The sequence below is a fragment of the Ranitomeya imitator genome, chromosome 1 (genome assembly GCF_032444005.1).
Source record: "Ranitomeya imitator isolate aRanImi1 chromosome 1, aRanImi1.pri, whole genome shotgun sequence".
Lineage (NCBI taxonomy): Eukaryota > Metazoa > Chordata > Amphibia > Anura > Dendrobatidae > Ranitomeya > Ranitomeya imitator.
In genome coordinates, this window is record NC_091282.1 from 1,128,615,760 (window position 1) to 1,128,631,990 (window position 16,231).

The following is a 16,231-nucleotide window of genomic DNA, read 5'->3' on the forward strand; positions in this document are numbered from 1 at the left end:
GACATGTCACGTGACAGTGCCGGTGATGACGTGCATTGTGTGCGCCCTCTGTGTTGTTGTTGTGACACGTCATCAGCAGGGAGCTGTCAGAGTGGAGCCGGCGTGCTGCTGTCATTATGGCGAGCGGAGCGGGACTGGCGGCTTTCTGTCAGAAAGTGTGGGAGCCGGTGCTGGCCAAGTCCCGGAGGGCTGTGGTGTTTGTGGACGAGCCCTGCGCGGAGATCCTGCACTGGTGCGGCGGGGCTGAGCTGTTCCTGGCTGCCGGAGCTCTGAATGTCAAGGAGTTCTCCAGCTTCGAGTCCGGGGGCCCCGGGGAGCCCAAAGCTGTGTTCGTGGTGAGCAGCCCAGTGCGGGGCCGGGCGCTGGCCGTGCTCAGGGACGTGGTGAGCCAGAGCTCCTTCCAGTACTGCATAGTGGTGACGGCTGTCAGCCCCGGAGAGGCCGAGGGCAGGATGGTGTACGAGCAGCTGGAGGAGAAGCTGTGCGAGTGGATGGGGAACCTGGGCTACACTGCAGAGGTCTTATGGGCCCCCCTCATGCTGGCCCCCCTCAGCCCATGGCTGCTCGTGGCCCCGGCCTTCCATGCCCTCTGCCCCCTCCTGCCAGGACAAGACCTCCAGACCCTGAACCGCAGCCGCCCAGACAAGAAGAGGTTTCCAGGCTTGGGGGACGTGGACTTCCCATCGCTTCCTCCGGGGCTGCAGGCTCACATCAGGAGCCTGGTGTCCGGACTCAGTAACCTAATGGAGGGCATCGGCGTGCGGGAGGAGTGCTTCTCCGTGGGGTGTCTCAGCAGGGTCATTGCAGGAGAACTGGCCAACCACCCCCAGGCGAAAAACCGCAGGAAGGCAGCCCAGAGCAAGGCGTCACTGGTCTTCATAGACCGGACACTGGACATTACTGGTATGAGGACCTTCTTACCACATTGTTCACCAGGGACGTAGCTAGAGGTTTTCAGACCTAGGCCGCAGATGACGTCATGTTCTGATGTGTGGGGACATCACGCTGCATTTGGTGTATATGAGTAGTGAGCGCTCTGCCGGCTGTTCTCTGATATCACTGCTCTGAGGGCACCAATGAGGCATTGAGGGGGCCATCAGTCAGCTCCCTGGTGTATAGGTGCATCATGGATGGTGGCAGAAAGATCTCCTGGCAGCCTTCAGGTCTCTGTGTCATGGCCCCTTCATAAGCTACCATGTGCTCCCTTAGAAACAAGAGGAGGATTTACTAAGGCCACAGCATGCAATGAAGCGTGCCAACAACTCTCCGAGAGATAGGGAGCTTCTGTAGGAAGCCATTAATGCATTTCACAGTCCACTAATTTAAAGTTCAAAAGTTTCATAAAGTATCGGGTATAATTGTAAAAAAAAACAACAAAAAAACAAAAACAGAAGAATAAAGAATTGTATTAATCCAACATCATGAAACCGTAAAACACCAGTATGACCATCAGTCTTCATTGGTTACAAATTACATGAGTTGTCCACATCATGAAAAAGGCTTAAAAAAAAAAGTCTTACTCCGCCTCCCCTTCTGTTCTAAACTTACCCACTGTTCTCTACTCCCTGGTCCCTTGTGCCACACAGTGAAAGACTGCAAACCCAATCAGTGCCTACTACAGCTGTAGATTGGCTGCAGCAGGTACAAGTCCCTGTGCCGGCCTCATTGCTGCAGCAGGAAGCTGAGACCAATGGGGGACCTGGAAGCAGCAGAAATGAGAGAGGGGAGGATTTTCTTCTTTTCATTTTATAACCCATTCTGAGTCTTTCACATATATATTTTTCAAAATGGACAACCCCTTAATGAATAAACCTATTTATTATACATTTATATAATTATTTACTGCCACATTTTTAGCTAAAAATAGAAATGTTTTTGCTCATGTAATATAGGTCATCATGTAGTCCCAGCATTAACGGGAACCTGTCATGTTGAAAATGGTAATCCAAGGAGAAAACCTGGTTGTCGCTCAAAAATACTGTAAGATGCTCAGCAGAAGGATTCAAGGGAATCCATAGTAATAGAATGGCAAACCACAGCACTCAGAATGATGCACATTAAACGTGCTATTATTGGGTGAGGAGTGTGAGGCGAAAACTGCAGAGGCTTCTATCCGTCCCTGGACGTTTGTCAAGGCCTGAATCCAGCAGTATGGGAAAGTGCAGCCATCTCCAGATAGAGCAGGAGGAGCTGATCAGATTGAAAGATTTTTGTGGGAAAAGATAATTGAAGTCCTATGTGAGTCCGGTGGGCGGTGCTATTCAGTGATTGACAGTGTTCCTCCAATGACTGTGCGTGCAGTGACCGCTGATAATCAGTAATAGGACCGCCCACTGGACTCGTATGTATACAATCCCCAGGAAATTCAATGACTGAATTACAAGTCCTACGTAATCTTTTCCCACCTGTACATCTCTCTGCTCAGCTTCTCCTTCTCTATATCGTGCTGTCCACACATCAGACTACTTGTACACTACGACAAGTTCCCTTTACGTTCCTCTGGTCCAGGGGTTGTATCTAGTATAAGATTTAGTTTATTTTGATAGAGATTATTTTATGTTTCTCACATTTTTTTAAATATAGACTATATGCTGTGTAATAAATGCTTTAAAGTGCACCGCTTGTTATTTACACGCATGAGGAACAACACTTTGTCTGGCCTTCATATGACTTACATCCTGCATGTTATTTCTGTTTACATGCTTTGCTCACTAGAAGCTAGGGAGCTATTTGTGTACTCCCCTTGTATTTCTTCATTCTCCATAGACTTTTATAGGCAGAAGGTGTAACCTGATTCATGAGTGAAAACATAACTTGGTCATATTTGAGACATTTTTAAGGGAGACTGATTAGCTCACAGAGAGAAGAAGCGTCTGATGAGAAGGATTATAAGTCTAGTGACCTAAATTGACAGCATGATAGATCTCTCTGATCCTGTCAGTTTGGCCATAAAACCTGCTGTCAGGCACGGGACTTGCAGCCATAAATAAAATGCTAAAATGTACTTGCATTACATGACATATACTGTATCTGAATGAGGCCAAACTTTGCAGACTTGGGTTTGAATGGAGAGTCCAATTTGTCAGTATACCCAATGTTGATGTTCTTCTAGCTATGGTGAAGATTGCTCTTTAAGGTACCTTCACACTAAACAACTTCACAACGATAACGATAGCGATCCGTGACGTTGCAGCGTCCTGGATAGCGATATCGTTCAGTTTGACATGCAGCAGCGATCAGGCCCCTGCTGTGATGTCGCTGGTCGGAGCTAGAAGGCCAGAACTTTGTTTCATCGCTGGACTCCCTGCAGACATCGCTGAATCGGCGTGTGTGACACCGATTCAGCGATGTGTTCACTGGTAACCAGGGTAAACATCGGGTTACTAAGCGCAGGGCCGCGCTTAGTAACCCGATGTTTACCCTGGTTACCATCGTAAAAGTAAAAAAAACAAACACTACATACTTACCTACCGCTGTCTGTCCCCGGTGCTCTACTTCTCTGCACTCCTCCTGCATCCTGTGTCAGCACCGGTCAGCCGGAAAGCAGAGCCGTGACGTCACCGCTGTGCTTTCCGGCCGCTGTGCTCACAGTCAGTGCGGGAAGCAGAGCGCCGGAGACAGACAGCTGAAGGTAAGTATGTAGTGTTTGTTTTTTTTACTTTTACGATGGTAACCAGGGTAAACATCGGGTTACTAAGTGCAGCCCTGTGCTTAGTAACCCGATGTTTACCCTGGTTACCCGGGGACTTCGGGATCGTTGGTCGCTGGAGAGCCGTCTGTGTGACAGCTCTCCAGCGACCAAACAGCGACGCTGCAGCGATCGGCATTGTTGTCTAGATCACTGCGGCGTCGCTTAATGTGACGGTACCTTTAGACTTGCATTTCATACTGTGAATTGTGACTGTAGGAAGACACAAAACCTGAATCAGCACAACACAGCACACTTCTGTCTATCAAGGGGAATATCAGCCTGTCTTTGGAGGTATACATAAGGTGTATTTTCCAACTTACATTTTTTAACCCCTTCATGACCTTGGGATTTTTCATTTTTCCGTGTTCGTTTTTCACTCCCCTCCTTCCCAGAGCCATAACTTTTTTTGTTTTTCCGTGAATTTGGCCATGTGAGGGCTTATTTTTTGCGGGACGAGTTGTACTTTTGAACGACATCATTGGATTTAGCATGTCGTGTACTAGAAAACGGGAAAAAAATTCCAAGTGCGGTGAAAATGCAAAAAAAGTGCAATCCCACACTTGTTTTTTGTTTGGCTTTTTTGCTAGGTTCACTAAATGCTAAAACTGACCTGCCATTATGATTCTCCAGGTCATTACGAGTTCATAGACACCTAACATGTCTAGGTTATTTCTTATCTAAGTGGTGAAAAAAAATTCCAAACTTTGCTAAAAAAGAAAAAAAAAATTGCGCCATTTTCCGATACTCGTGAGGGCTTATTTTTTGCGTGCCGAGATGACGTTTTTAATGATAGCATTTTGGTGCAGATACGTTCTTTTGATAGCCCGTTATTGCATTTTAATGCAATGTCGTGGCGACCTAAAAAACGTAATTCTGGCGTTTCGAATTTTTTTCTCGCTACGCCGTTTAGCGATCAGGTTAATACTTTTTTTAATTGATAGATCGGGCGATTCTGAGCGCGGCGATACCAAATATGTGTAGATTTGATTTTTTTTTATTGATTTATTTTGATTGGGGCGAAAGGGGGGTGATTTAAACTTTTATATTTTTTTAATTTTTTTCACATTTTTTTTAACTTTTTTTTTTTTTTTTACTTTTGCCATGCTTCAGTAGCCTCCATGGGAGGCTAGAAGCGGGCACAACACGATCGGCTCTGCTACATAGCAGCGATCTGCTGATCGCTGCTATGTAGCCGAAATGGAGGTGTGCTGTGAGCGCCGACCACAGGGTGGCGCTCACAGCCACCGGTCATCAGTAACCATAGAGGTCTCAAGGACCTCTATGGTTACAATGGAGACACATCGCCGACCCCCGATCATGTGACGGGGGTCGGTGATGACGTCATTTCCGGCCGCCCGGCCGGATGCGGGAGTTAAATGCCGCTGTCTGCGATTGACAGCGGCATTTAACTAGTTAATAGGTGCGGGCAGATCGCGATTCTGCCCGCACCTATTGCGGGCACATGTCAGCTGTTCAAAACAGCTGACATGTCCTGGCTTTGATGCGGGCTCACCGCGGAGCCCTGCATCAAAGCAGGGAATCTGACCTCGGACGTACTATCCCGTCCAAGGTCAGATAGGGGTTAAATAAAGCCCAAATGTATGTTACTGTATAGCCATAGAGTCATATGCACTATATGGACAGAAGTATTGGGACACCTACACATTACACATACAGGAGCTTTTATGATGACTCATTGTAAATCTATCAGCAGTAATATGGAGTTGGTCATCTTTTACAGCTACACTAGTTCCCACTGTAGATTTTGGAGACAGGTGCATCTCACAAAATCAGAATATGGGGCGGCATGGTGGCTCAGTGGTTAGCACTGCAGCCTTGCAGCGCTGGGGTCCTGGGTTCAAACCCCACCAAGGACAACATCTGCAAAGAAACTCTGCAAAACATCTGCAAAAAACTCCGTGTTTGCATGGGTTTCCTCCGGGTTCTCCGGTTTCCTCCCACATTCCAAAGACATACTGATAGGGAATTTAGATTGTGAGCCCCATCGGGGACAGTGATGATAATGTGTGCAAAATGTAAAGCGCTGCGGAATATGTTAGCGCTATATAAAAATAAAGATTATTATTATTATCAACAAAAAGTTAATTTACCGTATATACTTGTGTATAAGCCAAGATTTTCAGCACATTTTATTGTGCTGAAATCGCCCCTCTCGGCTTATACACAAGTCACAGTCCCAGAAAGCCGACGGGGGAGGGGGAGTAGTGGCTGTGATATCATACTCACCCTCCTCGTGTGGTCCTGCTTCTCCGTTGTCAAGCATCGGCAGCTCTCCTCTCCTCTGCTCAGCTGTTGCATGGTACCGCTCATTAAGGTAATGAATATGTACGCATCTTCATTCCCATAGGCGTGGAGGGAATATTCATTACCTTAATGAGCGGTACCATGTGACCTCTGAGCAGGGCAACGAAGATGCAGGGATGTGCAGGACCGCGCGAGGAGGGTGATTATGACTGAGGAGGATGCGGAGCCATGCATAGAAGTGGGAGGATGCGGAGCCATGCATAGAAGGGGGATAATGCGGAGCCATGCATAGAAGGGGGAGGATGCGGAGCCATGCATAGAAGGGGGAGGATGCAGAGCCATGCATAGAAGGGGGAGGATGCGGAGCCATGCATAGAAGGGGGAGGATGCGGAGCCATGCATAGAAGGGGGAGGATGCGGAGCCATGCATAGAAGGGGGAGGATGCGGAGCCATGCATAGAAGGGGGAGGATGCGGAGCCATGCATAGAAGGGGGAGGACGCGGAGCCATGCATAGAAGGGGGAGGACGCCGAGCCATACATAGAAGGGGGAGTACGCCGAGCCATGCATACAACTGAGAGACCGGGGAAGCCACACATTGCAGGACAAGGATGAGAGGACAATGCATACCTGGCTTATACTCGAGTCAATAAGCTTATCCAGTTTTCTGTGGCAAAATTAGGTGTCTCGGCTTATATTCGAGTATATACGGTATTTTAGTTCTTCAATACAAAAAGTGAAACTCATCTATATATAATTGTCTAAGGGGCACTTCCGTCTGTCTGTAACGGAAATCCCATGTCAGCCCGGCCGAAAATTAGTCCCTCCCTACTTCCGTCCAGTCAGTGCCCAGCGCCCGCTCCATACTCCCCTCCAGTTAGCGCTTACACAGGGTTAATGGCAGCGTTAACGGACCGCGGTTGTAGCGCACTCCATTAACGCAGCTATTAACCCTGTGTGACCAACTTTTTACTATTGATGCTGCCTATGCAATAGTAAAAAAAATCTAATGTTAAAAATAATGAAAACAAAAAACCTGCTATTCTCACCTTCCGTCATCCGCTGATGTGCGCGCAGCTGCCGCCAGCTTTTGTTCCCAGAGATGCATTGCGAAATTACCCAGAAGACTTAGCGGTCTTGCAAGACCGCTAAGTCATCTGGGTAATTTCGCAATGCATCTCTGGGAACAGAAGCTGGCGGGTTGCAGCCGCGCGCGCATCAGGACAGCTTCGCTGGACGCCAGAGGGTGAGTATATAACTATTTTTTATTTTAATTATTTTTTTTAACAGGGATATGGTGCCTACACTGCTATATACTATGTGGGCTGTGTTAGATACTGTGTGGCTGCTATATACTGCGTGGGCTGTGTTATATACTGCGTGGGCTGCGTTATATACTGCGTGGGCTGCGTTATATACTGCGTGGGCTGTGCTATATATTACGTGGGCTGTGTTACATACTGCGTGGCTGCTATATACTACATGGGCAGTGTTATGTACTGCGTGGCCTGTGTTATATACTGCGTGGCCTGTGTTATATACTGCGTGGCCTGTGTTATATACTGCGTGGCCTGTGTTATATACTGCGTGGGCTGTTATATACTGCATGGCCTGTGCTATACATTACGTGGGCTGTGTTATATACTACGTGGCTCCTATATACTACGTGGCCTGTGCTATATACTATGTGGCTGCTATATATATATATACATACATACATACATACATATTCTAGAATACTCGATGCGTTAGAATCGGGCCACCATCTAGTATATTATATACTGTGGAGTCATCACAAATAGAGTGATATGTTTCAAGCATTATTTTCTGTTGATGATTATGACTTTAGCGTCTCCGCAAGATAAATAGACATGCTGCAGTCTGGAAAGACGCTCCACATGTCTGTCTCCGCAGGGAAGCCAGAGGCGTCTCTGGACGCATAGTGGAGATGGGATTTCTTCAAATCCCTTCCACTATGCCGTAACATCTGGACGCTGTGGATGTACGCAGCTTCCAACCCGCAGCATTTCCTGACCGTGGGAACGTACCCTAAGAGGCGGTTTTCATGGCTCCCATCCAGCGGCCACAGCCTATTGATGTGACCAATGAACCGGTTATCGATTAGCATCCAGTCTACTTTCCACACACCCTTAGGCCTCATTCCCAGTATTCTTCATGTTTGTGTCGGCCCCGCATGCAATAGGTCTTGAGTACAAAGATAATGTTTATTAGTGGAGCAATGGGCACCGCTGGGTGATTGAGCAGCTATGATTCTGTGCACACTCTGCTTTTCTAAGTTCACTATACCCATCCGGGCACCATCCAAACAGCCTTAAAGGGGCTGTAAATTTGCCAAGGGAGTCTGACCTGGTGAATCCTAACATTGTGCTCAACCGCTAACTGCTCATATGCAGCGATTTGTGTACTTTGATCACCTGCCGACCACTTTCTCTTCCACTTCTCTCAGTTGAGCCCATTGAATAGCGGACGTATAATTGCAAGTCTACAAATGGCCTAAGAGCAGTCACATGATGACCAACCTGAAATAAAACTGTCAGGATTGGGTGTGATACACTCCCTGCCAAAATTTAAGTCCAGACTAGAAAATCTCTTTAATGAGAATTATATGTTTACTACAGATTTCAGCACAGCTGATGATTCCTCCTCTATAGCAAATCAGCAGGGACAAATGGGTGAAAGATGTGCCCCTAATATGAGAGCCCTGTGCCCTAGAGGCAGGGGTAGTCCGATGACATGGTTGTCTTCCCCAGGATAATCAGGCGCAATGCTTCTGAGTACTGGGCCGAACCATAAAGGACAGAAGAACTTTTCTGTTTTCTCTGGTGTTTTGGGCACTATGGTAGCTTTCCTATTTCCAAAATTTGATGTGCGAGTGTCTTCGCTTACATTTTATGTACATGAATCAGATATTTTTTTTATATCCTTTTACTGTGTTCCCTCTGTATGTATATTGTCAAAAGCAAGGTCAGATTTTTGGCATGTAATGGAATCGATGCTATGTAAGCAGGGAGGAACCGAGGGAAAAGACAGAGGTGATATCTCAGTGGAGGGTGAAGGACAGGGCTTGGTGTAACAGAACTTGGTGGATGGTGTGTATGATGGGCAGAACAAGTCTAAAGGCCGCCCAGGTAGCAGAGCTGCCAGCCAGGGTAGTGGGATCAATCACTCCAGTGGGGGGTCTCCTCGCTACTATCAGATACTACTCAACAGAAAAAGATCACCAGCGCAGCTCTGGTGGACCCGAGTCCCGAAGAAGAGGTTTTTGTTCCATTCTGTATACTTTGATAAGAAGGGTACATTGTATCCTGCAATAAAATGTATCTATTTTCCCATGATCAGAATTTACCTTTTTTTCACTTGTCCCACCTGCTTGTAGCCAGAGAAAATATAGAAAAAATGAGTCCTGCAGAAATACAGCAGCTGAATGTGATGTGCAGCCCACTGAAGGATCCCCCTGAGCTCTAGGATTCTTCTCCTGAATCCACATCGAAATCAAGGAAAAATGCTTCGAATATTGTTTTTAATGGGACATTTAAAAAAAAAAAACTTGTGAAAATAATAGCACCGTGAGCACTGTAGGCAATTTTCCCCAGAGAGTTTTTTTTCCCAGAGTATTTGAAGTATTGTTAAAAGTACATTTTGTACCAGAATCTGCCCCAGAATCCTTACAATAAGCAGTGAGTATCCTGTGATCTAATCGTGAACCTAGCGGAAATCATCAGTCCAGGTACCATGGTGGTATTCCTGTAATAAAAGTCCACCCAACCGTCAGCGTTCAGCATAGCATGACGTCCATGGTGTATATGGATGAAGTACGGGCAGTAAGAAAGGCGAAATCTGCAGTGAATAGCGAAAAATGTATGAACCAATATTTATGGGCTTTATTTCCTCCAAAACTGCTACTGATCCTCCTCTTCACTCCTTCTTGTTCCAGGAGCCATTGGACATCATGGAGACAGCCTTGTAGAGAAGATTCTCTCTGTTCTTCCTTCCATTCCTGGGCAGAAAAATGATGTAATGATCGACATGAAGGAACTCACCGACTTGCGAGTAGATGGTGAAAATGAGGGTATAATAGCACCGGGATGCTTGTCACAGCCAAAGTAAGCAAGAAACAACCATCTAATGAGGTTTGGGGAACATTTTCCAAGTATTGGTCAGTTTGCACCCCTGTGGGGCTTCAGCGTTGTGCTCAGTGTGGCTCATTAACAACATTTTCCACAACACAGATACTCAGAGAGATAGACGAAAATAAAACCGTGCAGAGTGTTATTCCTGAGTATAACGTACCGCCATAGCCGCTTCATCGGTGCGTTCACACGCTTACCAACAGCCCTGATCGGACTGCAGAACTGGACTGAGAAACTGGTGAAGCTTGGGGAAAGCAGGAAGCCAAAGTGAGCAGTTTAGGGACATCCCTGAACATATTCAGGGCATCCTGCGGAATGGTCTTAAAGAGAATCTGTCACCAGTTTTTTGCCATTTAATCTGAGAGCAGCATAATGTAGGTGCTGAGAGCCTGATTCCAGCGATGTGACACTTATTAGGCTGTGTGATGTAGTTCAAACACAATCAGTGTTTTATCAGCAGATTATCACTAGAGGACTACATCTCTCCTGCAGGCTCATCTGCATAACCCTGCCCCCACCATTGCTGACAATGTACAGTGTGCACAGGAAGCTGCCAGTCAGGGGTGTAGGCGCGGGGTTATACGGGGCTCAGCACTGATATATCTAGAACAGATAAAACAGGGACTCTATCAAACTTCACTGAGTAGCCCTTTATGTGACACATCGCTTGAATCAGCCTCTCTGCCCCTACATCATCCTACTCTCAGATTACATAGCAAAAACCTGATGATAGATCCCCTTTAAATGTCATCATTTCTTTGTTTTCAACATGGTTAAGTATGTGTTCAAGTGCTACAATGGCTTCAGTCTTAATTCCCCAGTGCTGAGGCCATGGGTTCCATTTCCACCAGGGTGACACGTATAAAGGGCTTTATAATCCTGCAGTTGTGTGAATAACACCCAGTGGTAAGTTCTTCCAGTTGTTCATTTATTATTTGAGATGCATCTGGGTAACTTCAGTTGTCGGTGAGTGCGCAGTTTATTTCTCGACAGCTGCATTTTGTCTTCTGCTCATACAGTTATACTTGTTCTTTGTCCCATACTCTTTATAGAGAATCATCCAAAGCAGCATGTGGCTTTTTCCAAGTCCAGATATATATACATACTAGCTGAAGAGCCCGGCGTTGCCTGGGCATAGTAAATATCTGTGGTTAGTTATAGCACCTCTCTTCTCTCATTTTCCCAATCACATCTTTCATTTTCCCACTCACATCTCTCATTTTCTCCCTCACACCTCTCATTTTCTCCCTCACTCCTCTCATTCCCCCCTAACACTTGTCATTTCGACCTCACATCTGTCATTTTCCGATCACTCCACTATTTTCCCTTGCTCCTCTCATTTTGCACTCACACCTTTTCATTTTCACCTCACACCTCTCATTTTCACCTCAGTATATACATGTTTGCATCTCCCTTATATATAGTATACACCTGTATGTCATCTCCTGTATATAGTATATACCTGTATGTCATCTCCCCTGTATATAGTATATACCTGCTGTGTCATCTCCCCTGTATATAGTAAATACCTGTATGTCATCTTCTATATATAGTATATACCTGTATGTCATCTCCTTCTATATATAGTATATACCTGTATGTCATCTCCTCCTGTATATAGTATATCTGTGTCATCTCCTCCTGTATATAGTATATACCTGTATGTCATCTTCTATATATAGCATATACCTGTATGTCATCTCCTCCTGTATATAGTACATACTTGTAGGTCATCTGCTCCTGTATATAGTATATGCCTGTGTGTCATCTCCTGTATATAGTTTATACCTGTATGTCATCTCCTCCTGTATATAGTATGTACCTGTATGTCATCTCCTCCTCTATATAGTATATACCTGTGTGTCATATCTCCTGTATATAGTATATATCTGTGTGTCATCTCCTCCTGTATATAGTATATACCTGTGTGTCATCTCCTCCTGTATTAGACCTCGTTCACACATTATTTGCTCAGTATTTTTACCTCAGTATTTGTAAGCTAAATTGGCAGCCTGATAAATCCCCAGCCAACAGGAAGCCCTCCCCCTGGCAGTATATATTAGCTCACACATACACATAATAGACAGGTCATGTGACTGACAGCTGCCGTATTTCCTATATGGTACATTTGTTGCTCTTGTAGTTTGTCTGCTTATTAATCAGATTTTTATTTTTGAAGGATAATACCAGACTTGCGTGTGTTTTAGGGCGAGTTTCATGTGTCAAGTTGTGTGTGTCGAGTTGCGTGTGGCGACATGCATGTAGCGACTTTTGTGAGATGAGTTTTGTGTGGCAACATGCGTGTAGCAACTTTTTGTGTGTCGAGTTGCATGTGACAGGTTAGTGTAGCAAGTTGTGTGCAGCAAGTTTTGTACATGGCGAGTTTTGCGCATGGCGAGTTTTATGTGTGGTGCCTTTTGAGTATGTGAAAGTTTTGTGTGAGGCAACTTTTGCATGTGTTGCAACTTTTGTGCATGTGGCAATTTTTCCGCGTGTGCAAGTTTTGCGTGTGGCGAGTTTTCCATGAGGTGAGTTTTGCACTTGTGGCGAGTTTTGCGTGAGCCTAGTTTTTGCAGGTGGCGAGTTTTGCGCGTGGCGAGTTTTGAGTGGCGACTTTTGTGTTTTGACTTTTATGTGGTGAGGTTGGTGTATGTGTGGTGAAATGTGTGCTGAGGGTGGTATATGTGTTCAAGCATGTGGCAGTGTGTGGCGCATTTTGTGTGTGTGTTCATATCCCCGTGTGTGGTGAGTATCCCATGTCGGGGCCCCACCTTAGCAACTGTACGGTATATACTCTTTGGCGCCATCGCTCTTGTTCACATCTGGCAGCTGTCAATTTGCCTCCAACACTTTTCCTTTCACTTTTCCCCATTATGTAGATAGGGGCCAAATTGTTTGGTGAATTGGAAAGTGCGGGGTAAAAAATCTCACCTTACAACATAGCCTATGACGCTCTCGGGATCCAGTTAAGTAAATAAGGCCGCACACTGCAGCGCTAAAACATGCAAACTTGAAAACACTAAATTTGAACTGCATTACTGCACTAGAAATATGAAAAATGAGAGCTTTCAGCGCATAAAAATGGCCAATTTTATGTGTACCTGGTAGCCCCTTTACGGCATCTCTCTTATACCAGGTCCTACGCTTGCCTTACCTCGCTGAGAATAAACGTCTCCATCTGAATGGGTACATGTGAAACCTCTTCTTAGACTAAAATTCTCTCTCTCTGTGGAGGGGTATTGGACCTGCTGTAATTAAAACACCTGAAGCTAGGAGGCGGAGTGCAGTTCAAATTTCGTGTTTTCAAGTTTGCATGTTTTAGCGCTGCAGTGTGCTGCCTTATTTACTTAACTATATACGAGTTGGCGACTCTAGGTTCAGCACCTGTTCACACTGAGTCTATGTTTGGATGTGCAGGTCAGGTTTTTGAAATGTGCTCTCGGGGTCCAGACGTGTGACTGTACAAAATTTTGTGGCTGTAGCTGCGACGCCTCCAACACTTTTCCTTTCACTTTTTCCCCATTATGTAGATAGGAGCAAAATTGTTTGGTGAATTGGAAAGCGCGGGGTTAAAATTTCACCTCACAACATAGCCTATGACGCTCTCGGGGTCCAGACGTGTGACTGTGCAAAATTTTGTTGCTGTAGCTGCGACGCCTCCAACACTTTTCCTTTCACTTTTTTCCCCATTATGTAGATAGGGGCAAAATTGTTTGGTGAATTGGAACGCGCGGGGTTAAAATTTCGCCTCACAACATAGCCTATGACGCTCTCGGGGTCCAGACGTGTGACTGTGCAAAATTTTGTGGCTGAGAATGTCTTGGATAGACTAAGGGTAAGTGCACACGTTGCAGATCTGCCTCTGGAATTTTTTTGTATGGATTCTGCATCTCTTGGCAGAAAACGCAGGTGCGTTTTTTTGCACGTTTTTGATGCGTTTTTGAAAGCTAAATAAAGATGTATTATTGAGCAAAAAAAATTGTAATGTCATTCACACACTCCATTACACACACAGATAGATAATAGATATAGATAGATAGATCTATAGATATATGTATGGATAGATATTAGTCATGAGCGAATATACTCGTTACTCGAGATTTCCCGAGTACGCTCGGGGGTCCTCCGAGTATTTTTTAGTGCTCGGAGATTTAGTTTTCATTGCCACAGCTGAATGATTTACATCTGTTAGCCAGCATAAGTACATGTGGGGATTCCTTAGCAACCAGGCAACCCCCACATGTACTTATGCTGGCTAGCAGATGTAAATCATTCAGCTGTGGCAATGAAAACTAAATCTCCGAGCACTAAAAAATACTCGGAGGTCACCCGATCGTTATCGGGAAATCTCGAGTAACGAGTATATTCGCTCATCACTAATAGATATACAGTATGTATGGATAGATATATCTATGGATAGATGTAGATGGAATATTTGGATAGTTAGGCTACTTTCACACATCAGTTTTTTTCAGTCAGACAGGATCCGGCGAGTTTTTGAAAAAATGGATCCTTTGCAAATAGTGAAAAACTGATGCAACTGATCCGTTTTTTTTTTGAGAGAAGGGAAAATGTGCATGATTTGAATGGAAAAAAATGCACGAAAAACCGGATTCGGAGGCCGGATTCATCATTTCACATCTCAGTTTCATACGTGTTTCGCCGGATCAGTCGCTGGATTTTCGCCAGACAGAAAAAACGTTCCTCTGTACGTTTTCTCCAAAAACAGCTTTTTTGACAGATCCGGCAAAAAGCGGATGAAACGTGTGGCCATCAGGCGCAATCCAGCGCTAATACAGCTCTATGATTAAAAAACGGATCCGGCGGGAAAAAAAACGAATTCATTTTTTTTACAAAACTCGCCGGATTGTGCCTGACAGCAAAAACCTGATGTGTGAAAGTAGCCAGATAGATATATGGATTGATATATCTATGTATCTATAGATTATGTATCTATAAATATATCTATAGATAGATATAGCCATAGTTATATCTATAGATATATCCATAGATATCCATCTATAGATATATAGATTTATCCATAGATATATCCATAGATATATAATAGCAAGGCCAATGTTGATTAATTAACATGTTTAATTAAAAGAAAACAATGGAAAAAAAATGGTGTGGGCTCCCACGCAATTTACTGCGCCAGAGGGGGAAAGCCGACAGCCGGGGGCCAATATTTGTAGCCTGGGAAGGGGGTAATACCCATGGCCCCTTCCCGGGCTATGAATATCAGCCCACCTTTACTGGCTATTAAAATAGGAGGACCCCCCCCCCCCCAAAAAAAAAAAAAAAAATGATTTGGGCTCCCCCTATATTTTATAGCCAGAAAGGCTACGCAGACAGCTGCGGGCTGATATTCATAGCCTAGAGAGGGGCCATGAATATTTGCCCCCCCCCCCCCCCCCGGCTACAAATACCAGCCTCCAGCCGCCCCAGAAATGGCGCATTTGTAAGATGCGCCAATTCCGGCACTTAGCCCCTCTCTTTCCACTCCCCTGTAGCAGTGGGATATGGGGTAATAGGGGGTTAATGTCACCTTGCTAATGTACAGTGACATTAAGCCTGGTTAATGAGAGATGTCAATAAGATGCCTATCCATTACTAATCCTTTAGTAGTGAAAGAGTTAAATAAAAAAAAAAAAGACACAGCCAGAAAAAAGTATTTTAATATATTAATTCACCATACTTGCCATTCTCGATCACCTGCAAAAAATTTAAAATAATAAACCAACCGTATACTCACTTTCCGCTGTAGTCCAATTATTAACGAGTGTCCCATGACGATCTCCCATATAGAACAGTGACTTCTGTTGATGTCACTGCTCTATAGAGCCTCCAGTGACACACTGACAGGAGACAATGGCTCCTGCAGTGCATCATTGAAGAGGTTACCTGAGTTCAGGGTCTCACTTTATGGCAAAGCTGTGTGGGAATTTTCCCACACAGCAGTGCCACAAGTGAGAGTAGGAACTCTTTCTCACAGGGGCGGAGGGATACAGTGCGGAAGGATACCTTCCGTCATTGTATCCTGGAGAGCTGTCACATCAGCTGATGTGGCAGCTCTCCACGGGAGATCGTCGTGGGACACTCGTATTAATTGGATATCTGCGGA

General features: G+C 45.1%; 1 protein-coding gene across 2 annotated transcripts in view; it reads left to right on the forward strand.

Moving 5' to 3' along the window:
* Positions 1-16,231, forward strand: part of SCFD2 (sec1 family domain containing 2) — a 683,378-nt gene continuing 667,147 nt past the window's right edge. Inside the window, exons 1-2 of one of the 2 annotated variants that reach the window (XM_069744479.1) lie at positions 1-903; positions 9,912-10,080. In XM_069744479.1, coding sequence (XP_069600580.1) covers positions 117-903; positions 9,912-10,080 — 956 coding nt within the window. In that variant the 5' untranslated portion in view covers positions 1-116. The remainder of the gene's footprint in view (positions 904-9,911; positions 10,081-16,231) is intronic. The other variant, XM_069744480.1, reaches the window with a different exon arrangement.